The 23,567-nt window shown below is 36.3% G+C and overlaps 2 protein-coding genes across 3 annotated transcripts; one reads left to right on the top strand and one right to left on the bottom strand.

The window, feature by feature from the left end:
• The first annotated feature begins 2,750 nt into the window (after positions 1-2,750).
• LOC103697763 lies at positions 2,751-7,141 on the top strand. Of its 2 annotated transcripts, none has more exons than XM_008779687.3 (4): positions 2,751-3,015; positions 5,257-5,422; positions 5,511-5,792; positions 6,185-7,141. In XM_008779687.3, the coding sequence occupies exons 2-4, from the start codon at positions 5,273-5,275 to the stop codon at positions 6,821-6,823; spliced, it is 1,071 nt and encodes a 356-aa protein (XP_008777909.1). In that variant the 5' UTR covers positions 2,751-3,015; positions 5,257-5,272; the 3' UTR covers positions 6,824-7,141. The 2 variants fall into 2 exon arrangements, with proteins under 2 accessions (XP_008777909.1, XP_008777908.1); XM_008779686.4 differs by lacking the exon at positions 2,751-3,015 and adding an exon at positions 3,183-3,769.
• A 7,863-nt stretch (positions 7,142-15,004) lies between these two features.
• LOC103708056 (protein CYCLOPS-like) lies at positions 15,005-23,050 on the bottom strand. The gene is made up of 9 exons (XM_039117629.1): positions 22,931-23,050; positions 20,846-20,894; positions 20,708-20,760; positions 19,262-19,953; positions 17,936-17,982; positions 17,782-17,827; positions 17,385-17,433; positions 16,006-16,134; positions 15,005-15,325 (listed from the first exon to the last, which is right to left on the bottom strand). Exons 2-9 carry the CDS (start codon positions 20,873-20,875, stop codon positions 15,211-15,213), a joined length of 1,161 nt encoding a protein of 386 aa, XP_038973557.1. The 5' UTR covers positions 20,876-20,894; positions 22,931-23,050; the 3' UTR covers positions 15,005-15,210.
• Positions 23,051-23,567: the final 517 nt, after the last annotated feature.

Below are 23,567 nucleotides of genomic sequence, written 5' to 3'. Positions count from 1 at the left end.
ATTTTTTTTTAAAGTACTTTTCTTTCGTTACTTCTTCCCATGCCTCGCATATTCCAAAAAAAGACGAGCATTTTGCAGGCAGCAAGGAAATGTGGCCACCGCTTTAAAGACAAAGTATAAAGGGCGAGAAGATGGGGAGCTAGAGAAGACATCAAGCACTTTGCAACATCCTAACGCTGCTTTCAAGAAAGTCAACCAACTCAAATCCGTACAATTGCAGTGATAATAAAATTAACCTGGACATTACAAGCCAAAAGAAAAAGATAACAATGACATAGAAATCAAAATAAAACTATGGTAAGAATACGGATAGAAAAGGAGCACCACGCGCCCGTACAACAAAGACTATAAAGAAAATCATTAGGCAGAGGCTGGTGCCATTGGCAAGAGCATGGAATTTAGAATAATTGTACTTCCTCTCTCCAGCCTTGCTATTCTCTTTCAAAAGCTGAAGCTTTGTAAGAGTTGGCTTGCCTTTCCACTTTGGCCGTTCAGTATCCAACTTTTTCCCAGCACAGTGAATTATGAGGGCTGAAGCTTTCTAACTGGTAAGTAATCATCAGATTTAACCGCATCCCTATTAGCATCCTTAACTAATACATCTATCTATGGCCTTATTTGGTGAAGTTTTTGGAGGTCCAGAAAGTTTTTTCGTAAAAACACTGTTAGATGATATAGTAGTATTTGGTAAAAAATCAGAAAATTATTTTGGCTTTGCATGAAAGCTAAAAAGGTCTACTTAGAAAAAGCACTATTTGGAGCTTCTCTCTAAAAGTGCTTTCTCACGAGAAAGCACTTTTGGTTTTAATAAAATTTTTCTGATGACTAAAATATCCACCAATAAATCTCATGATTGTATTTTATATCATATCATATCATAATATATTATTATACTATAAATATAATATAATAATAATAATAATAATTTAATAATATATTATGTTATATTATATTATATTATATTATTATAATCGTATAATATATTATATTATTGTATTAATACATAATTTAATATAATATATTCTTATATTTTATTATACGCATAATATAACATATTATTACAATAATAATTTTATATAATAAAAGATAATATATTAGATTATACTACATTACATTATATTCTATTATATAATTATATTATAAAAATATTATATTATAGTAATATTGTACTATTAATAATACATTACTATATCATATCATATCATATCATGTTATATTATTATGCTATAGTATTTAAAATTATATTACACTATATTATAATAATATTATACAAAATAATAATATTTTAATATATAATAATATATAATATTATATTGTATTATCTTTACTATGCAACATTATGCAATATCATTTATTGTTATTTTATCGTACCAAAAGTGATTCTTATTTTGGTTACCAAATATATACAGCACTTTAGAAATGTAACTACCAAATAATAAATAGCTTTTAATAAAAATTCTACTTCTAAAAGCTCTACTTTCTAAAAATCCTACTACTAAAAGTTCTACTGTCAATAGCAATCCCAAACAGAGCCTAATCCTGACAATAGCTCTCTCATAATCTACCGGTTCTTTTCACTGCAACCACCTTTCTTTTACAAAAGATGACCTTCCAGGCAAAAGATGACCTTCCAGGCAGCAAAAAGGCCTCTTCATTATCGAGGGAATAACTTCAGTTTAGAAAGGCTACTCAAGAGGGAGGCTTGCAGGAAGAGATGCAACCCCTTCCTCTCCAGCTTCCTTATTGGCATTACTAGGACTTCTAAATCAAGGGATCCCAATACCTTGGAGATTGGGGCCAGAACCTACTATACCATCCCCTCCCCCTCAGATCCTTAGGAATTGCCGCCCATTAAAATTCTCCTCCCTTGAGAGATCAGCTACTACTTAGGCATTGACTGAGAAGCAATAAGAAATTCCGAAGCAGGAGAGTATAGATCTACAATCTAAGTTGAAGCATCTTTCTAGGATTCAAAAAAAATTGCATCTTCGAAAAGAGGTACCAAGTTTTCTTCTAAAGATACCTTGTTGCCAAGATTTAGAGGGGTGGAAGGGTGATGATCCAGGTCCTCGTTAGCCAACATGAGGGCTGAAATGAGGTTTAGGTCAAAATCGTATATGAAAAGTTCTCTTCGCAAGAGAATTGGTGTAATTTGTAAGAATTAGCGCAATGCATGAAATTTAATAAATATTAGCTTTCCCAAACTATTTTAATAGGTAGAAGGAATTTTCTACATGCACTTAATAGTATCAATTTGCTCTCTTTCTCATGTTAAGGTATGGCACTCACAAGATTTCTTCCATATTTAGTTCAAGAATTTGTGTATCCTCTCAATATTTTTTTTCTTCTTTTCTATCATTCAGCTAGGCACAATTGCCTTCATTCTTTGCAGTTGGCTATGTATGGCCAGTAAACTTCTTCTTTTGCTTTATGTAGTCTTCTTATGAGTGATGTATATGGCTATTTTTATGCAAGAGTAGTATGAGCTGCCGATGTAAAAAAAAAATAAGGAGGAGGAGAAAAGGAAGAGAGAAACTAAGAAATATAGATGGCCTTCCAAAGTTCTAGACCCCTGCTTTATTCTCAAGAAAGCCTTTATTTTTAAACTAATATCGATAAAAAAAAATAAAAAAAGGGAAAGTCAACTGGGGCTAATTCGGAAAATTCTTGCTTCTAGAAACATCACCACTTCATCAATTTTAGGACAGCTAATTTTCCATTCTTAAGCCGGCTCCGATCCAACGGCAGCGATAAGCCCTCCCTCCGTCCGAACGGACGGCGACCACACGGCTTCACCGTAAAGACAGCGACAGGGCGAGGGGATCGCGGGTGAATGATCGAAACGGTGACCGGCCCGACCGGTGACCTTCGCGGCGGAGCCATAAAAGGCGAGGGGCGCTCTTGTGCTCTCCACACGTTTCTTCCGAGCTCTGCGATCCTGCCGGTCCGAGAAAAGGGGAGTTAAGCGAGAAATAGCTTTCGTCCAAAATCTCCTCAAAAGCTTCGTCTCTCGAGGTATTCTATTGGTTTTCCCGAAATTTTCAGGCTTTGATTGCGATCAAATCCTCCACTTTTTTCCTCATCTGTGACCTCTTGATAGTTTCCATTTGGTTGGATCATGCGTGGCTTCCTTTTCTCTGTTTCTTTCTGAAATTTATAGTAGTTTCTTATAGTTCAGGGACTCTGTTTGTAGTTCGAGTTTAGATGGATGATTTGGATCAGAATTTGGTGGAAAGATGGGATTTTTAGGGTTTATAGAGATCAATATCTTCACGGATATTGGAGGGCTTCTGGGAGATTAAAACCTTCATAGTAGACACATGAAACGGTGCTCTCTTGTTTTGGTCGACGATTTTGGGAGATTTTCGAGTTTGTCATGAATGGAGACCAGTATTTCTTTGGAAATCCGAGTTATCGCGATCTTACTGTTTCCTTCTATAATTTTTTGAGATCCTGCGGTCTGTTTCGTTGGGCCAGTTAGCCTTATTGTGATTTTGACTCTGGATTTCTGTGTTGCATATTTGATTAAGTTGTTACTTGTCTTCTGTATCGATGATCGAGTAGTAGGTTTAGATGAAGCTCTGGTTTTGTGCTGTGCAGTTGAAATTTCGATAGCTTGTATGACCTCCTTTTCTTCTTGCTTATTGTTGGAGCAGTATATAGCTGGTTTGAGGCCAAATTTGGCCACATGGTACCAGATCTGGACTTGAATTTCATCTTTCAAGTGCCTACTGAAAGACAACTTTTACATGTCAGAAATGCCAATTAGGTATATAAATGCCCCAAGGAAAACAGAAGTCTGATGATTAAATTGTGATGGTTTAGACTTTCTGTGTAAATTATGTTACTGTACGATGTTCTTTTTTGTGTGATTTTTTTTATTCACCAGATGCTGTGTTAAATGTATTATTGTCTCTAGGAGGCATTTGAAACAGTCAGCTTATATAGTGAAAGGTAAAAAAACAGTAGTTGTTGTAATTTAGCCTATGCCAGTGATATTTCCAACAATTAGAATATATTGAAGTTTGGTTTACGATTATGAGAATGATATTACTTTATAGTCTTTTTCAATGTTCATTTCTGATGACTATCATGTTACAATGATATAAATTAGACACTGTGGCTACTAGTAACATAATTGTTTTTGAAACTTGTGTATCATAATTAAACAACCTTGCACTAGGAAATATAACCTGCATTTTGTCATCCTTAGTCGTAACCATGGTATGTTGTACTATACCGTATCGGACGGTACTGGACGTACCGTACCATACCAGTTCGCTACCGGTGGCATACCGCCGTATCAACCCTCGGTATGCCAAAAAAAAATCCGTACTATACCGTACCAACACTATGCTAGTATGGCACCGATACGGAGTCCGGTACCGGTACGGTGAATCTTGATCGTAACCTTCTATATTTTACATGACTTGAAAGACCTGGACCCTATGGCTGCTTACCACTTGCCATTCTATTTCATTCTCCTTGCTTGCTAGTCTGTTTATTTTCTTTTTCTATAAGTACTTTGAAGCCTCGGTGGTATAAATTATGTCAGTTTATTACTAGTTTGCTAGTCTTATCGCCTTCTGATTAACATGGGTTTTGATCACCTTATCTTACCTTTTTTTTTATTTCCTCACCTAATTTATACATGTTCACCTTATCTTACTTTTTTTCTATTTCCTCACCTAATTTATACATGTTATACTTGCCAATGACTTCTCCAATCAGATAATTTCTCCATATACTCTCGATTGTTGTAGCACTACAAGCTCCATAGGCCACTGCATGACAAGGGAATGCTTCATTCAACTTCACTAGATTTTCAGTCCTATGATTGCATCCATGTTCCTGTGGATATGCTCTCTCTTTTTTCAATTTCAGTGAAGTGCATGCTATGACCTAGCTATTCAGGACACAGTTTTTTTCTTTTTGCTCGCAATTTCCTTTTGGTTTTAGTTGCACACTTGCATTCTTCAGGTTCATAGAAATTATTTAAGATGTAAGCTGGGAAATAAATTGCACATGCCTCCTATTAGCAAGAGGTTATTTATTTCCTTATTCTTGTCTAGGCATTGCTTCATTTTTTTGGCAACACTATTTAGATATCAAGTCAATTTCTTTTAACTTTTCATCAATGCAAGTAATTGTCGAACTCCTTCCATAGATCTATTCTTTGTGGGCCAATTTTTTTTTCTTTTTTCTGATCATCTGATAGTTATCGATATGAGCAAGTACATTTTCTTGATTTTTCAGGCTACTCATCGTCGAAATGGAACTCTTCTTCAGTGGTTTTACCAGTGAATCATCGGCATCTGAGAATTTGTTTGCCCATCCGGACATCCAAAGATGCCCATTTTTAAGAAACATCAATGAACCGACGAAGTTTTCATTCTCTTCAACTGTCAATTTTCTGGCTCCAGTAATTTATTTCTCTATCCTTGATTATAAACAAGTTTATCTTTACATGTGATGTGGAACCATACTCCTGTTTTTTCTGCTTCTTTTAGGTAAGAGGAGCCAAGGGTCCAATCTTTGAAGATGGACCCAACTTTGATATGGCATTCAGGCTTTTTCATGGACGTGATGGAGTTGTCCCACTTTCAGGAAAATCATATGTGCGTGATGAAAATGTGGAACCTGAGCCTGCACCCCAGTTTAACCCATTAGCAGCCAAGGCAGCTACCATCAGCCTCTCAGCTTTTGGGCTAGGAGGGCCCTTTGACTTTGATTTCTTCTCAAACAAGTGGAAGAAACAAAAGAAGAGATCCTCCAAGAATGATCCTTCACAGGTTAGCATTGCGTCACTTGAACTTTTATTTGGTCAAGGCTCTCGCTTGCTATACATTTTCAGATATGTATCTATCAATAGATAGGACTTAGTTATTAACTTATTACCATGAACTGCTAACCTATGCTTGAAATGACTAGCATGCCACCCTCTTCCTATTACTGAAAGATATGTTAGGTGGAGCTTTTCCTTGGGGTCGAACACCTGGTTTTTCTCTTATTTAGACCTCTAAAGCCTTAGATGCATTTAATAAGAAAAGTCATAATTATGATGGAAAACTGTAACATTTTTTATTCCAGCAAGGTTGAAAAAAGCAGTCTGAATATCTGTTTAGTGAGGAAGACGATTTGTTTGCCCAACTTCTTACTTCTGCTTATTCTGCTTATGTTTCAGAAAGGAGGAGATTCCTCACATGAAGCACTCAGCAATGAGTGGCTGGAAACCGGGCAGTGCCCCATTGCAAAGTCCTACAGAGCAGTGAGCCGTGTCCTACCTCTTGTTGCAAAGGCCCTGCAGCCACCACCAGGTGTGAAACTAAGGTGTCCGCCTGCTGTTGTGGCTGCTCGAGCAGCACTAGCCCGAACAGCCCTCGTGAAGAACCTCCGCCCCCAGCCCTTGCCTTCTAAGATGCTAGCGATTGCCTTGCTAGGCATGGCAGCCAATGTTCCCCTTGGGGTATGGCGAGAGCACACTGTAAAATTCTCCCCACAATGGTTTGCAGCTGTCCATGCTGCTGTTCCATTCATTGCGATGCTCAGGAAGTCCGTGCTGATGCCAAAGACTGCAATGGCATTCACTATAGCAGCCTCGATTTTAGGTCAGACCATTGGTTCAAGGGCTGAGCGTTACCGGCTGAAGGCAGTGGCAGCAGCAAGCGACCCTGGAAGTCCTACTAGTAAGGTGGCTTTTAGTCTGAAAAAGAGTGGGCACGGCAGTGAGGGTGAGGGAAGAGTCTGGGATCCAATTCCACTCAAGGTGGCAGGTTCAGGCTCATCTTCGGCTACAGCACCAACTGCAAGCGTGTGCGGCTGATAATGGTAAACAATATTTATTTATGATCATTAAAACTTTGTTTTAATTCATGCTATAAAAGACTACATGGATGCTTGCTTGAGTATATTTGAGAAATCATCCTCAGAGCAGTGCAAAAGGATGTGGGAAGATGAATAAAGAGCAGTTGGAATTGTTTGCAACTGATGCTGTAAACTAGAATTGTGTGATACCATATTATAGATATTACTGGATCTCAGGCTGTGGTGTGATGTATGAAAGGATGCATTCAAAGATGCTTATCCTGTGGCCTTTGGCTGCATTATGGAATAAATGAAAACAGTTGTGATTTGGTTGGCACTTGCGGAGTTGGTGGGTGGAGTGATGACTCGATGCGGTTGACTGTTTGATTTTTGATGGTGGACCAAGTCTTAATAAATAAAGTCACACCAACTGCCCTCCTAAGAGTCAAAAGAAGTTGATGAGAGGATGTGAACGTTTAGAAGTCCTAGACAACTTGGTTGAACAAACCCTTGCCAAAAAATCTTCATTTATATTCTCCGTTTTTAGCAGCAAGAGATTGGTGCTAGAGACTATATTGATTGTTCATTATCGTTTTGCTTATAGAATATCTTTTGATGCCAGTTGTGATTAAGGTTTAAAACCTTTGCCACAAAACCATGAAATTTACTTGGGGTTGGTTTCATAGCATGATTTATCAAAGGTTGAACATGTTTAATAATCAAAGTTTGAACAAGACAATTTTGGGTAGAAAAGAAGGTGCATAAAATTCTGCTAATTAATGGCTAAAAAGATTTGTATCCCAAGAAAAAAAAGAAAAAAAGGCTAAAGAAAAGAAGGGGCATAAATAAGGTTTTGTCTTTTTCTTTTTTGGAAAAATACCATCAGTATTGCCATAAACAGCTTTCCTTATGAAATCAGATTCTTTTGGAGCAAACATTGGTTTCTAAGGTTAGGGTAGAGGCTTAGGTCAAGCAAGTTGGAACAAACCAAAGCCCATGTATACAGAGTAAAAGTTCATGATCATCTAAATTGATTGGTCATGACATTTTGTAGTGACTTAAATTTGAGAAGTCTGAATATCCATCACTCTGAGTAAGAAGTGAAATCTTTTACAAAGACTGGAGACAATTTGTTCTTTTTGATTGATGCAAATTCTACTCAAGGAATAATAGTGATTAAGTTGTCATTAGGCAGTCTAGGAAAACTTAATTGATTATATGACCAAAAAATGAATATGCGGCAATTTACTTTCATTAATATGGTAAAATTCATTTTCAAATGCAGCTTGCATATTTACTGTCCAAAAGATGCTAATTTCAGACATGTTTTTTAGAATATTCCTTCTTTGTTTTTTTTTTTTTTTTTTGAGAACTAGCAAATGTGCACATGCAAACATGTTTTAAAGATAATAAATATATAGATACAAAGTGATAGTTGAATAAGCAACTAAAATAGATCATATATCATAAAAAAAGAGATATAAAATAAATAAGCAAGAGAAAATATATGAGGTAAGCTTACTAAAAGACATAGATGGACCATATGAGAAAAATTAAAATGGAACAAATAACAAGCTAAAAGTATAATTCAAAACTAATTAAATAAAATTAGAAAGTGTAGAATAAAAAACTAATTAACTAAAATATAAAAACTACAATGAAATTAGAAGATATGAGAGGCTCTCTCCCAGTGTTGGAATATTTTGCACACCGACTCTTATAGATCTCTTTATGCAAGATCTGGCGGTTTGCCAAAAAAATAAAAATAGAATAAACATATATTATAATATTATATTATATTATATTATATTATAATGTATAATTTATTTTATTTATATTTATAACATTATAATATATATTATATTACGAAAGCTTTTGTGGCCGAAAGGGCAGGTGGTGTGGACGGGGTAGGCAAAGAAGGCGGTATGGTGGACCGCTGATTGTACAAGGGTATATCTTTCTTGCATCGAGTCACTAGCTATGTTATTTGGCAGACTCACTTGTATGGGCCTATTACTGCCAAGACCCAGCCCATTGACTTTGTTGGACTGTTAGCCTTAACTGCCTTGCCTAGCATTTTAAAAACGTTTCTTCACCTTGTTATTATGTTATGGTATGATTCATGCTTGCTTGAATATAAGCGAATAGCATTTGTTATTTGGCATACAATAGTGGGGCTTATTGGACATCAATTTAGAGGAGAACTGTTCTTGCCAACTTTATTTAGCAATTACTTTGTGCGTTCTTCTTTTTGTGCAATTTTCTCATAAAAATATGTGCCAATGGTATACCTAGGTTCGGGTTGGGACGTAGAGTAAACGATCCAAAATTGATCCACAGAATAATGGAACGGGTCGGGTCGGAATTCAGTAAACTCAGACCTGATCCGAAAAATGCAATAGGTCCAATTTTAGAATCCGACCTAGCTCTATGGGTATTTTAAAACGGATTGGATTAGGTCTAAGCGGGTTGGGTCATAGGTCAACCTGACCCATCTGCAACCTTACCAATTTCTAGCTGTTTAGATTACTAGTAATAATTAAATCCTGAATTCAATCAACAATTCTTTTTATCTAAAAAGATACACTGAGCTTTTAATTCATAATTTCGAGAATAGAACTTAGTTGGAGAAAGCAGATCCTATCACTCCTTTTACGAATGAGGCAAGAGAATTAAATCATATATATACACACACACACATATACATATACATATACATACATATGTACATAGTACTTGCAATAACCATGAGGTATGTTTACCACCTAAAGCTACATGCATATAATATATACTATAAAATGTATGATGCTCTAATATCCTCCCTCAAACTCATGGTAGGTCATATACTCTGTGGGGAAAGAATATGAGAATGTTGAGCCTTTGTCCGAGGCTTGGTTAAGTAAATCAGTAGGCTGAAATCTCGGATAGAAAGTGACAAGAGTGTCCTTATAAGATCATGGTGCCATGTAAAGAAGGCATCAACATCAATATGCTTCATAGGCTCATGCTTAGTAGGGTAGGTAGCAATGTGAATGGCACTAGTGTGATCACAATAAGAGTGAGTCAACCTAGAATGGAAAACACTAATATTTGCAAGAAGCCAATGAAACCACATGATCTTAGCAATAGTAGTAGCTGTAACTCCGAGTTGAGCTTCTTCAGCAAATGATTGAGGGATTGTAATGTCTCCTAGACTTCCATGAGATAAAGGAAGTGCTAACAAAAACACAGTAGCCAACGATAGAATGACGATCAACCGAATCACTTGCCTAAATAGTAATAGAGAAAACTTAAGAGTTGAAGATAGGAAGAGCCGGACAAAAGCAAAACTTATGAAGCAATACTTTGAAGATGATGCAATAGCCATAAGAGATGGGTATGGTAAGCTTGTTGTGGGAGCCTAGACAAACAAACTCAAAACATGCACATCATGAGCAATATTTGGCCTGAAATAGTGAGATAAACAAGACTACCTGCAAGATGTCAATAGGAAGTAGGATCAAAAAGAGGTGCACCATCTCCAAGATCTAAATTATGGTGAAGCTCCAATAGAGTATTAGCAATGCAGCAATCAATCATGCTAACTATAGGGAGAAGGTTGGCAGTTTATTTCTTTCGAGATAACAGATAATCCTTAGTTGTAGGCAACCTCAAAGTCCAAGAAATATCTAAAAAACTAAGATCAATCATGGAGAACTATTGATTAAGATGTACTCAACAAAAGCAATATGCTCTGATCATCGCTGGTAATAATTATATCATTGACACAAAAAAATAAAAGAAATAAACATGGTAGGATTTTGATCACTCCGAGTGAATCTAACAACAAAAATGGTATGGCTAAATTGCTCACAGCATGCATAAAGAGCTTATCGAAGACCATAAAGAGCGCAACGAAGATGATACCTATGTAGGGGGGTGAGAATTTCCAGGTGGCGACATCGTATAGGGTTCTTCTTGTGAATCCCTATAAAGAAAAGCATTCTTCACGTCAAAGCTGATAAAGAGGCCACCAATGGATAGCAGCCATAGCTATAAATTTCAGCACAATAGTCATATGAGCCACTAGGAAAAGGTCTCCTCAAAGTCAATATACTCCTACTGAAATCCATGGGCAACAAGGTGAGCTTTATAACATTAAATTAAGCTATCAAAGTGAGTCTTGAACTTGTAAACCCACCTGCAGATGATAGGAATCTTATGAGAGGAGGAACAACATCCTAAGAACCCATGCGCTCAAGAGCATAAAGCTCCTGAAATACTCTACATGCCACTCAGGTACATCAACAGACGTTTGAAATATCTTGGGCTCTTGCTAAGAGTGAATAGTAGCAAGAAAAGTAGGGAACTTTGGAAAAATATATCGAGAAGCAGCAGGCAAGATTGGCAGCGTAGGCGTAGAAGCTATAGAAGGAGGATCAAGAAAGACTAGTTGGGAATGGAAGGTGGAGAATGGTCTAGCGGGTGATAATACAGAGCATGAAAACGAAGATACTCATGAAAAATGGCATCTCGAGAGAAATACTCGTATTCAGATTTTATTGGGTGTATCCGTACTTGTGTAGTATGATGCGCCCACTCTAGCAAAGAAAAAAAAAAATACTCGTAGCATCTAAGTCCTTTATGCTGGAGACTATATCCTGCGAAGATTCACTAAGTAGACTAAGGAGAGTTTGGTGCGTTCAAAGGGAGGTAAGAGGACAAAGCAAATACACAGTCGTAGATTATCATAAGAAAGGGGAATAAAGAGCATTAAGGATCAGAGTTCTTAGCTCTACTACTAATGTTAGGATTGAGACTAAAGAATCGGATTGTAAAGAACTCTCCTGCTTATATCTTATTGTATTAAAAAAAAATTATTTATACATGGTGATTAAAATAACCATCAGGAAAGTTTAACACGTAAGGCTGCATGCATATAATATACACTATATTTAATAATTTTGGTTCAAGCATAACTTGATCTCACCAAAAGGTCTCCTTTATTTTTTAAATTATAATTTTCATGTTGGTGGTTGGGAGGTCAACTTGTGTAAGTTGCATCATCTTGGCTATTTGAGTTCTGTCCATCTCTAACCAGCTAGCCTTGATCAGGCTAGTTAATATTAACTACTTTCTAAAATATTTGAGTTGAATCCTGATAAGTAAAATTTGGGGTCATACGTCCAAAATATGTAATGGTATTAATGGGCTGGCCCTGATTGAAAGTCTTGCCCAAAACGATCCGGTGTTGGCACTTGGGCTAAACATAGTGGAACGAAATAACAATTTAACCTCTTAAGTTTTGGGCTTCTTCATGTTATATCTCCAAACACTTGATCTAGAAGGATCACTAGACTCGATGTGGCGATATGGACCAGTTTGGCCACTACGAGTACTCAAGAGGATCACCAAATTCGATGTTGAATACTTTGGTCACTACAAGTATTCAGAAGGATCATTATACTCGATGTGGAACACTTTGACCACTACGAGTATTTAAAAAGATCACCAGACTCGATTTGGAACACTTTGACTACTACGAGTGGGGCTGGATAGAAGCGAGATCCGCCATATCGAGAAGCCGAGTTGCAGCCAAACTTTCGGAGGCTATAACTTGGTCATACGATACTCGGATCTTTTTTTTGAAATTAAGTATCTTTTCAAGACTATAATTAGGAGGTTGAATTGGGATGAAATTTCACTGTTAGACTCCAAAACGGGCCAGTCAAATTGAAAGTTTTTTTTCGACTATGACTTTGATCGGACGTAACTCTCTATCCGATTAGAATTAGGCGGAGCGACAGAAGGCAGAGTTGATGTAGAAGTCGAGATCTACCTTCTAGAGAGTTTTATCTTTTTCCTATTAGAGATGCTTATTTTAGAAAAAAGAGTTCTACTAGAATTAGGAAGAGGATTTTAACCCAATTATATTAGGATGGACCCACATTATAAATAAAGGTTATGTACCTCATTTTTTAAGAATCAATTAAAAAAAAGAAACTTAAAGCCCTACCTTCGAGATTCTTCTATTTTCTTCTTTTTTTTGAAAGAGATTCGAGTGAAGCGGCTTGAAGGAAATCTTTCTTCTTCCTAATCAGATCAAGTATGGTTGCTAGTTCTACCTCGATGGATGACGAGATGATGAAACAGCTCCCACAACTAGAAAATAAGATAACCTAACTCACCGAGATCATGTCTCAATTGTCGACACCTTCAACACAAGCACCAACAACTCTATCTTCGAACAAAACCAAGCAATTCAGCCATGAGGCAAGGAAGCAAGCGTTTTTCTATTTTCAGTTCTGATTTAGCAGTAGCTAAATCTCCTAAACAATGGAAGCTCTGATTCAGGAGGATCATCGGACTTGATGTAGACCGCTTTGGCCACTACGAATATTCAAGAGGATCACCAGACTCGATGTAAACCACTTTGGCCACTACGAGAAGAGTTGAATAGGGTCCAGGAGCAAGATCCGCTACATCAAAAAATCGAGTCACAAGCCAAACTCTCGGAGACTACAACTTGGTCATACGATACTCAATTGAAATGATCTTTTTTTTGAAATTGGGTATCTTTTCGAGATATATAACTAGGAGATTGAATTGAGATGAAATTCCACCATTAGACCCCAAAACAAGCTAATCAAACCAAAAGTTTTCTTTTGGGGTAAGAATTTGACCGGGCGTAGCTCTCTATCTGATAAGAATCCGGCGAAGCGAAGAAGGTAGAGTTGATGTAGAAGTCAAAATCTACCTCTTCAGAATTTTTACGTTTTTTCTACTAGAGATGTCCATCATAGGAAAGAAAGTTCTTAGGAACAGAAATCCAACCCAAATTATGTTAGGACGAACCCCACATTATAAATAGAGGCTATGTACCTCATTTTTTTAAGAATTAATGAAAGAAAAGGAGACTTAAGGCACTTTCGCGATTCCTTCTATCTTCTTCTACTTTTTTTTCAAAGAAATTCGAGTTGAGCGAGTTGAAGAAAATCTTTCTTCTTTCCGATCGAATCACCACTTTACTACCGAAACTTTAGCACCAACTCTTTGGCTAATACCCAACCTTCTCATCAATGAAGAGCCCCCATCACCCCATTCTCTTCTCCTACTCTCTCTCTCTCTCTCTCTCTCTCTCTCTCTCTTGCATGGTGGTGGATCTAGGGCCAGAAGCTGAATGTGGAGCAAATGGAGCTCAGTGAAGAGCCTAATGTGGTTAAGAAAGGGAATGTGAAAAGGAGGAAGAAGGAGGTGCGAAGGACTTCTTGGAGGAGGAAAAGGCAGTTATTTTGAAACCTATGTTTCTTTTGTTTTTATCAATTTTGTAGAGTGTATATGTTTGTAAAAATCCAACCCAAAAGCTTAAGCTGGGTGGATGGACCTATGATTATATAAGCACCATTAGAGTTCTTAACCTATCTGAGACTATTCTATTTTTCTTTTTAAAGAAAAAAATTAGCAATTTTTAATACTTACCAATGAAACCAAATGCAGCCTTCCTTTTTGATATTTTGATGATGAAAAATAAAAAAGAGCACAAATTTGATGGAGGTCGGCTTAGACTAAATCTAAGATCATCGGTTCAATTGTTTACTTAAGCAAAATGCTTTCAGCTTTTGTACAAGTGACTAGACAAAAAAATAGATAATAATGGATTGTTTGGCTTATTAGTTTGTCAACCAATTCTTAGAACGATGTATTTTATTACTTTATATACCAAGTACAATTTTGATGTTGTAGACCTCAGTATTTGATAGTGGGATGAAAAATAGTAAAATTTTAGGTCCTGAATTTGGAAAAAAATTACTTGAATAAAACTTACAACATTCATGTTTATCTCCTCTACTAATTTTCTTTCTTGTTCTTGTTAAGAGACTGGAAAAATTTTTAGCTCGTAAAGAATGCTTCTCCACAAGACAATATGCCCCTTTCGAGTAGATTGATCAACTTAGAAATTAATTATGATCCTTTCACAGCTCAATCAGCTTCCAAAAGATGCAGGATTCTCTGTGGTGCGCATTTTGCACTGCAAAAAGTGATAAAGTTCTGAATGGTCACCACATCATCCGATCATGGAGATGGATAGCTATCAAACAAGGCATAGTATACAGTATGCAAAATGTGGCATGCATGGCACACAATGTACCCTCTGTTTGATAGCCGTCCATCTTTGTGATCAAATAACATGGCATCCAAACTCCTTCCAAAAACCCTCTGATTATCTGAAAATGTGGATGGAGCTAAGATTCTATTCAATGTAATCATCTAATATAACTTAGTGAGTTATCACTCAATATATCAGTCTGAAATATGATAACCCACCGCCCCCCCCAACCCTAATTGAACATTCTGAGAACAATATTAGTTACAAGGAATTAGTTATATAGATCATGAGTTACCAAGGCAAGCACTCCTTTTCATCAATCAAATACTTCCAGCAATCCTCTCAATCTCTTCTAAGAGGCGCTCCTTTTCTTCCATCAGGTCCTCATTTTGCTTTTGAAGCTCTTCGATTTGTTTGGTTTGCTCGGAATCCTTCCTGAAAACGGGACCAAACATTACCCAATCAATAAACCAAAGGGATTTTACTTTGAGTATGGATTTAAACAAACACTATGAAGAAATCAAAGAAATTTAGATGTACATGATAGTGTTATGGTCAGTTTTTTTTTTTTGTGTGTGAAATGAAGGGAGAGGTAATTTTTTTCATTGTGACATGGCAACTTTACATTGATGATGTTTTATTATATTACACCAGTGCCTTAATTCATGGGTGCGATACTTTTTTGCATTATTTTTCTTGTTCCAAGTAACATGATATTGGTTTTGACATGGCTGAAGTTTATGAGAAAGATCTTGAAAAGCTTGAACTTACAAAAGTGGTGGCCCTAAGTACGAATTCTTAGTAAATGAGGATCCAAAAAACCAATCTCAAATAGTAGCCATAAAACTCGATGGTTGTGGATTTATAACATGGTATTGGAATTCTTCCAAAGATTTTCATGAGAATTTCAAGGTCAACAATTTAAGTTTGATTCTTATTCATTTGTGTCTTCCATCAACAGCTTTACCCTATGAATCCACACCTTTTATGGAGATAATTTACAAATGTATGCTGGACATAGTGGTCTCCTACAAACTTAATAAATGCTAGACACAACATGAGGATCAACTTTAGTGAAAAAAATACACAAATGATTCCTACATAATTGTGCTTACCTATTCATGAAAGACAAATTAAGTTTGAGTGATCGCACTTCCTTCTCAAGATTTTCACAGCGCTTAAGAACTGCCTGCATATCTGATGGTAATGTTGGAGCTGCGTTTCTTTCCTTTGCTTCCGCCATTCTAAACAACCAAGAGAGCAATCAAGATTACAGCTCACCTAAACACCTATACACATCCATAATAATAGCAATGGTAATTGGCATGTACATAAATGCAGAGACATATGCTGGTGACTTGAGTTTAGGATTGAAGGTTCATGATCTAAAATGAACCTCTTACCATTTTGGATTGACATATTATGTGGGGAAAGAGATAATTTCAGAATTATTCTTAACTACTTGCTGCACAATTGGGTTTTCGAAAATTTAGAACTTTTTCCAATTGGGAAACATGCAGTAGTAGGTTGGGTACTACACATGCAATCCCAATATCAACTCGATGGCAATGTCAAGAGTTGAAAGGTAGATTTTTCCTTACGGGCAAACACATGCTATGTCTCGTTTGTTCTGGATCTAGGTGATGCCTTTGGAAACTTTTGTACAAAACAACAAAAGCAGTGTTTTTTTTGACCCTCAAAATGGGCATGTCTCACATAATTTCTATTCTCGTGGAACAAATATTAGCTAAGAAAGATAACCTTGAACCTTGTCTGGCCCTTATCCACTGTCCGCACAACAGAGATGCGAAGAAAACGATACTGGAGGACTCTTACACCACTTGTCTGATGAACTTCAGAATCAGGACTGGAAGGTCTTGACTCCTAAAAACCCGTCCCCTTTCTTTTGATTAGGAGAAAGTACCAAATTTGAAAGATCTGCACATACAAACTTCTTGGACAAATCACTAAGCCAGAACTAGGTTTAAAGACTTCCATTCCTTATGCAAACTCCAATTAACAGAATGGAAACAAACTAATAGAATGTCTTAAGGTTATTTTTCCCTAATATTAGGGAACAACACCTTTTTTTTTATTGATTTTTTTGAAAAAATCTCTGCAAGAAAAGGCATGCATCACTCAAGAGAATATAAATGCTAAGCTGGTACACAATGGTAAAAACTCTACAATTTTATCCTGGTAAAATTAGAGCTGAGCCCACCATACAGGCTATCATACATAATATTGGCAACCAAAAAGCAAAAAGAGATTCAGTTGTTCATTCTTCTGCTATAATTATTTATCATGTAAGACACCAAAGGGGACTGGGTGATGTTTGTGCATGTGAACTAGTAGTGTGTCAAGCTATTCATGACAAGGACTTAAAATCTGGTTATAATGTTTCTGTGCTTAAAAGATCATAGACATTTAGAGAGACAAAGTAAAATATATTTAAGATTCATCAGAGCACACATTCAAGTTATATATTACATACTTGCGTGAGCGCTCGACCCTGCGTTTCTTTGTGGGGTCCCCTTTGTCCACTGCATAACTTCTGAAAGTTAGGGAATATGATATAGCACTAGAAACAAATTAAGTGATGCTTTCAGAATAAGAAATTCTATATACAGAATTTAATTGCAGAACTATCTTCATTACCTTTAAAATATGTGAAAATAATGCAGAATAAAAGCCTCATTGACTATGTTTCAAAAGGACAAGTTTCAGATTAAGGGTTTCATAGAAAGGATGATATAAGAAAGAAGATAAACATGAATCCAATCAAACAGCAACGAAATGACGGGTCCACATTGTACAAAGTGATTTTACTATGTTATAGATGTGAAATATGGATCTATAAGTTTGCATAACTGAGCATTTGATAAGTTTACCTGAACCCGCTGATGATACAGATCCCATCCGAACTAGACTCCCTCTCTGCCAGAAAGCAAAATGGTAGAGCAGGAAAACTCTTGAAAACCATCCTTTTTAGAAAATATAATTGCATTCACAGTTTCAGATCTTAAAAGTCAACTAATAGCATACCTTCCTTTCATCTTTTATATTATTTTCAAAAATCCTTTCCCCACATTCTGCATACAGAAAGAAAGATTCATTACTGATTATATCTACAGGTGATTCTCCAGTTTATGTTTAAACCATTCAAACATATAAGAAACTGATACAGCTATTTTCTTCTCCTGAGAGGTGAAAGGAATTACAATCTCACATATCCAGCAGAAGATTCACAAAATCGATATACCCCTTTTAGTTCACTGATAAACATGCAACGGATGCTTTTTATGCATAGAACATAGTTTTATGAAATTATACAATCGAGCCACTAATATGGCCATCAAAGTTTACTTTTTGTCAACATTTCATAATGAAAAATGACATAAAAATAAAAAAGAACAAGTTTAACAGATAATTGTTTTTTTGAACTCCCATTGTACTACAGATATTCAAGCTTCAGATCAGGACCATATTACCATATCACCAGTTCATATTCTATCTATTTTTATATATTATGGCTAGAATATGGTCCTAGTAGATTACTGGAATTTTCTTTCATTCTTCACTGCCAATGTAAGATACCCTAGCAAGGGATCATTAACTATCAGCCAACCTTGCAATGAGAAAACAGATTCTAATATCACCCTATAACAATGTAGCTAGTTAAGGAAAGCTAAACCTAATATCTCGTATTTCTAAAGGTCTAAGATAATGGTTCAAGCATTGAACTTTTTTGCCCATTACTTTGCTAGAAAACCAAAGCTTAGTAGTTCTGCAGTAATTTCTTTATGAATTCCAAAAATGAATCCTTTGCAGCTAGCTGAATATCTATCTTCCAAGAAATGGTAAAAGGTTCTATGATTATTAGAACATATAGGCAGATACCACATGGTCATGCAGCTTGGAATTCCCAAGGTGTTAGCACCTATTTCTATTTATATGGCAATCCTATTTGTGATGAAATGCAACAGACTCAGAGATGAATAAAATGCTCATCATATACCAAAACTATCATTAACTATAAATACAAGTATTTCTAAGGTTAGAAAACAAGCCAGTCCTAGCTTGCATTAGATGGCGTATTTATGTATCAGGTCCAGACGAAAATCATCAAACCTAAAAGGAAGACAACAGAAGCAAGTACGGATTTAAAAATAACATTGATATATTCAGGGAAATATACTTTTTTTCGGGAAGCAAACAAGTAGTATGCTGAAAGTGAAAGTAGTGATATTTTACCTTTGCACAATACATAAACAGTTGAAATGATTGCATAACATTGTTATGTTTGAAAAGCGATCAATTGAGGAAATATTGGTACCTCAGAGTCCACATTTCAGAAAAAAAGGAACAAACCTTTGGCCTTAATCCCATGGTTTGGAGTTCCATTACCAACATGTTTTCTGGAACTCTCACAAACTGATGTAGTCTGTCCTGAATGGGCAGGACCATCACATACATCAAAACCAGTTGAAAATGTAGGTGCAGCAGCAGATGATCCACTTTGTGAAGGTTCTTGAGACATTGTCCCCATCTGAACCTGGCTTGTTTGAGTAACAAATCCTTCCATGTTTAGTTCTATAGACCTCTCAGCTGTTGGCAAGTTCCTGAACCTTGCATTTGGACAGAGGATACCAGTTGAAAGTTGCTGGATTGTCCAAGAACCTGATTTGCTGCATCTTGATTTAGAACTCAAATTGGCAGGAACTTGTTGAGCACTATAAAACCCAAAAGAACTTCCTTCTAGGTTTTCTTTGTTGGCTTGGTTGCCAAGTTTTTTGCGTTCCAGTGTGCCCTTAAGCATGCTGACAACAGAAGAAACTGCATCTACAGTTGCCTTTGGAGGAGCATCAAGCGGAGATGTGGATGAATTGGATGGAGACATGAAATTCAGCAGTTGATTTGACATCTCATCCACTGAGATGCCACACAAATTACTGGTGCTCATAAATTCTTGTTTCATTCTGTCGGCACCTTGTCCTGCAGCATTATTTGGATTTTCTGCAACTGCTGGCTTCTGCATATTTTGCATAGCAGCATACCTCTTCCTGAGAGAGATTTCCAAGTTTTCCTTTAGGACATGTCTCAACCATAAAATGAGACATGTAAGCTAACATCTCTATGAAAATTCAAAAGGTACCCCCTGTTATAATTTTTAATTAAGCTTACATGTAACAATATTGAGATTGTACCAGAAACAGTTTAAATGCTCTGCAGAGGGCACCTAAAAAATAAGAAATTTTTGGCTTACTAGCTTTAACTTGAATATAAGCTCCTCAGTGCGAATTGTCTATCACAGAAATCACATAGGCTGCCTACTGCCAGAACAGTTGGAGATTTCTGAAAAAAGAAAAACATGCCTTCTTTGGACATTTGTCTAGATCTTTGGTAGGTGCCTAAACATATGTTAAAGAAGCAAATTCAAATCCTTAGGCTAAGGCTGACTATCCCAATAGAAATTTTAACATGGAGGGTTCTCTTACTAAGCTTATTTGCCTGGTATAAGCTTTGAAGAGAACTTAACAAATAAGAAAAGTTGATTATGATTATCAATTAGCTCACTTCACAATCCACTTAATTATTTAATTAATGGCCCTTTCTTCCAAGCATACACAACATGAGCATACCAGTTAGGTAGAAGAGATGTGCAGTTCAACAGCAGGTCATGCATTGAAACTACAAACATTTTTATCAGCAAAACGCAAATGGAGAAAATCCAATACGAATCTCAATGATTTTTTTTTTTTGGATTGAGCATGACTTTTTTTCTAGTAATCTCATATGCGGATCTAAAATACATACCGTAGCTCAGAAGAGCGACTTCTAGTCATTGGTTGAGAACTTTGAAACCATGCCTGAATCAAATGCATCCAACTTTTCAATGTAGTTTTTTTTTTAATATCAGTATGTCCTTATTTTAAGATTGTAGAAAAACCTAACCTTTGCCAAATACAAGTTACTAGCTTGCATTCCTTGCTCTGCTGCAAACCTGATCAAATGAAAAAAGGTTTTAGTCACCACACAAAGAAGAGTAGCATAGCTCTAACTTTGTATTTATCAATTATAGTTGAACCATCTGAAAGCCCTTAATGGAATTGAGAATTTTAGTCATCGATACACCAATTAAAATAGACACATTATATAAAGGAAAATTGATGATAAAGCTATCATCCTTCCAAAACTATATTAATCACAGCACCTAGACCTATAGTCAAGGTGTTACTGTTTGGCATTGTTCATGCTACAGTACTGTGAATAGAGATACCCAATTAAAGCTTTTCCTTTCCTTGCTTTTCTTTTTCTTATTTGTGAAAACGAATACAATCCCAAGATTGAAGGAATCCAAGACTCCAAAATAGGAAGGAATAGAAGTCAGTTGGCTTTGTAAGTGGACTTCATTAGGTGTCCAAAACATGATACATGAGATATCGTTGAGATTCAAGAAACGACTGGTAAGCTTCTCTTCTGTCCCTCCTCCTCCTCTCTTAGTTCTAATTCTACTCCTAATTTTTTCCTTCCTTATTTTTCTTCTCTATTTGCTGGTTTATCTGCACTACAGAATAATTTCTGCACGATATTAAAATCATATTGCTCATCCTTCTCAGTTTTGTTCATTAATTTACTGCTGTTATTCTTCCTAATTGCTAAATTCCTTTATAGCTGAATCAATTTTGTGCCAAAATCAAAGCTTGAATCCGATGCAGAATACTTTATTTTATTCTCCTTGGAACTGAATACCAATTTCAGTCCTAAGATCACCTAGTTGGACATCCTCATAGCCCCAGAAATCATTGGGATAGTTTTGAAACATCCCCGAAAACCCTAGGGAAGCAAGACAAACTCTCTCATTCCACTTTAATTAGGATCAGGTTTAAGTCTGCCTTTTTTCTCTGTCCAGGACAGCAAAAAACCTAAACCTTCAAAATCATAAGAAACTTTATTACTGTTGGGCTAACATTTCTCAGATGCAGCTCTAAGCCTAGCATCATTATGTTCTCTATTTACCAACAATACGAATTCCAATGTCTCAATCCTATCAATCCTCCGAACTAGTTTCAAAGTTGAATGGTTGGGAGTATGCACTCCCCAATCTACCAAGCCCCACATCCTGCAACTTTCTCCCCAATGATCCCCCACTCATTTCAAATTTAAATGGTTTGGAAGTACTTTCTCTCTAGTCTACCAATCCCAAATCCCAAGGTTGCATATATATATATATATATGCCACATGTCCAGGCTGCTAATCACCATCAAAAGTCAATATGAGCCCTTGATGCAAAAACCAATTGTAAACTTAAGCCATTCATGCTAAATTAAATGATCAGACACATTTGCATGTTGCTAATTCTAGTTTATGTAAATGCAACCACAATAAGTAATGAAAAAGAAAAAAGAATGAGCCATTTATAAAAGGCATGTAAGCTTAATCATTTTCAAAGTCATTTGCAGAATCAATGGAAAGTTCTGCAAAGCCTACACTTTGAAAAGCTACAATAATATGCATCCAGTGACAATACTAATTACCAGCTTTAAACATGAAAAATTTCTGTAGTCAGAAAGTCCAGAACAATATGACAAGTTTTGAGTCCAACCAAATGGGGCTTGATTTAAGCAATAATCAAAAGGAGGAAGAAGAAGAAGAAGAAGAAGCACTTGACAGACACACAAATTACAGTTGAAATACCCCAATGATGCACTTATAATATTATAAAAGTAAGGTTTTGAGTCATGCAGGACTTACTTCCTGCTACCAATTTCATGACAAGCTAGTAAATAAAAGGTTTTGATAACAATTGTGAAATGAACAATTGCATCATATATTAGTTCTCAAAAAATTGTGTCAAATGTTCAATACCATCTGAAATAGAATTCCATTTTCAATAAAAACTTCACATATTGTTTATCTAAACCCAGAGTAAGAGTGGCTATTGTTTCATTGATTAGTTGATAACTACAATTTATAAATATTAAGTTGCTCTGTCGAAGACCACCCACAGACTATCTTTATAGAAGTGAAATAACCACCTGAGAGAATGTTGTGAAAGGTCATTCAAACGTTCATCCAGCCTTGCTTAAATTTTGCTGAGATGAGTTGTCATTGCTAGTTTTCTTTTGAACTGCAACTCCATTTTGTTGGCTTGAAAGAACACCAAAGTTCTGTTGATATTCTGCAAATTGCATGACTCAGAGGCTGATAGCAAGGAGCATTTCAATATAAGAACGCACAAGATTTTCATTGAAGGGGAATGAAATGATTATTCAGCATAGATAATAAGAGGTATGACAATGTTGGAAAATTAAAGCTATGGATGCAAATTCATATAAACAAGACAAATAATCAAAAATAAATAAATGAATAAGAATAGAATGAGTAAGAAAAACTTAGCTATACACGCATGCAAGGTTCGCCGGACCGGTACCGAACCCTGTACCGGTGCCGCACTAGTACAGGCATACCGGAGTGTCGGTAACCAGTACGGTATGCGGTACGGCCAGGCGTAATCGACATTGGCGTACCGATACCGGTACCCCATCGGTATGGGTACGGTACGTCTGGTACCGACCGGTACAGCATACCATGCACGCATGCGAAATGGCATTGTTCTTAAAGGTAGATTTTCGCGTTCCCACAGTATTAATGACTCAACACAAAGGGTCTCAA

Source organism: Phoenix dactylifera, unplaced genomic scaffold (genome assembly GCF_009389715.1).
Source record: "Phoenix dactylifera cultivar Barhee BC4 unplaced genomic scaffold, palm_55x_up_171113_PBpolish2nd_filt_p 000253F, whole genome shotgun sequence".
Classification (NCBI taxonomy): domain Eukaryota; kingdom Viridiplantae; phylum Streptophyta; class Magnoliopsida; order Arecales; family Arecaceae; genus Phoenix; species Phoenix dactylifera.
Note: the sequence above shows the minus strand (reverse complement) of the source record. Positions and strands in the feature narration are given on the sequence as shown.

What these genes read in the sequence shown, in the direction of transcription:
- LOC103697763 (XM_008779686.4), top strand. Translation starts at nt 3,750, where the DNA reads ATGTCAGAAATGCCAATTAG. An exon ending in CTGTCAATTTTCTGGCTCCA is followed by an intron (nt 5,423 to 5,510) that starts GTAATTTATTTC and finishes TGCTTCTTTTAG; the next exon opens with GTAAGAGGAGCCAAGGGTCC. An exon ending in CCAAGAATGATCCTTCACAG is followed by an intron (nt 5,793 to 6,184) that starts GTTAGCATTGCG and finishes CTTATGTTTCAG; the next exon opens with AAAGGAGGAGATTCCTCACA.
- LOC103708056 (XM_039117629.1), bottom strand. Translation starts at nt 20,875, where the DNA reads ATGCAAGCTAGTAACTTGTATTTGGCAAAG. An exon ending in CCATGGGATTAAGGCCAAAG is followed by an intron (nt 17,983 to 19,261) that starts GTTTGTTCCTTT and finishes TTCTGTATGCAG; the next exon opens with AATGTGGGGAAAGGATTTTT. An exon ending in TGTATCATCAGCGGGTTCAG is followed by an intron (nt 17,434 to 17,781) that starts GTAAACTTATCA and finishes GAAGTTATGCAG; the next exon opens with TGGACAAAGGGGACCCCACA.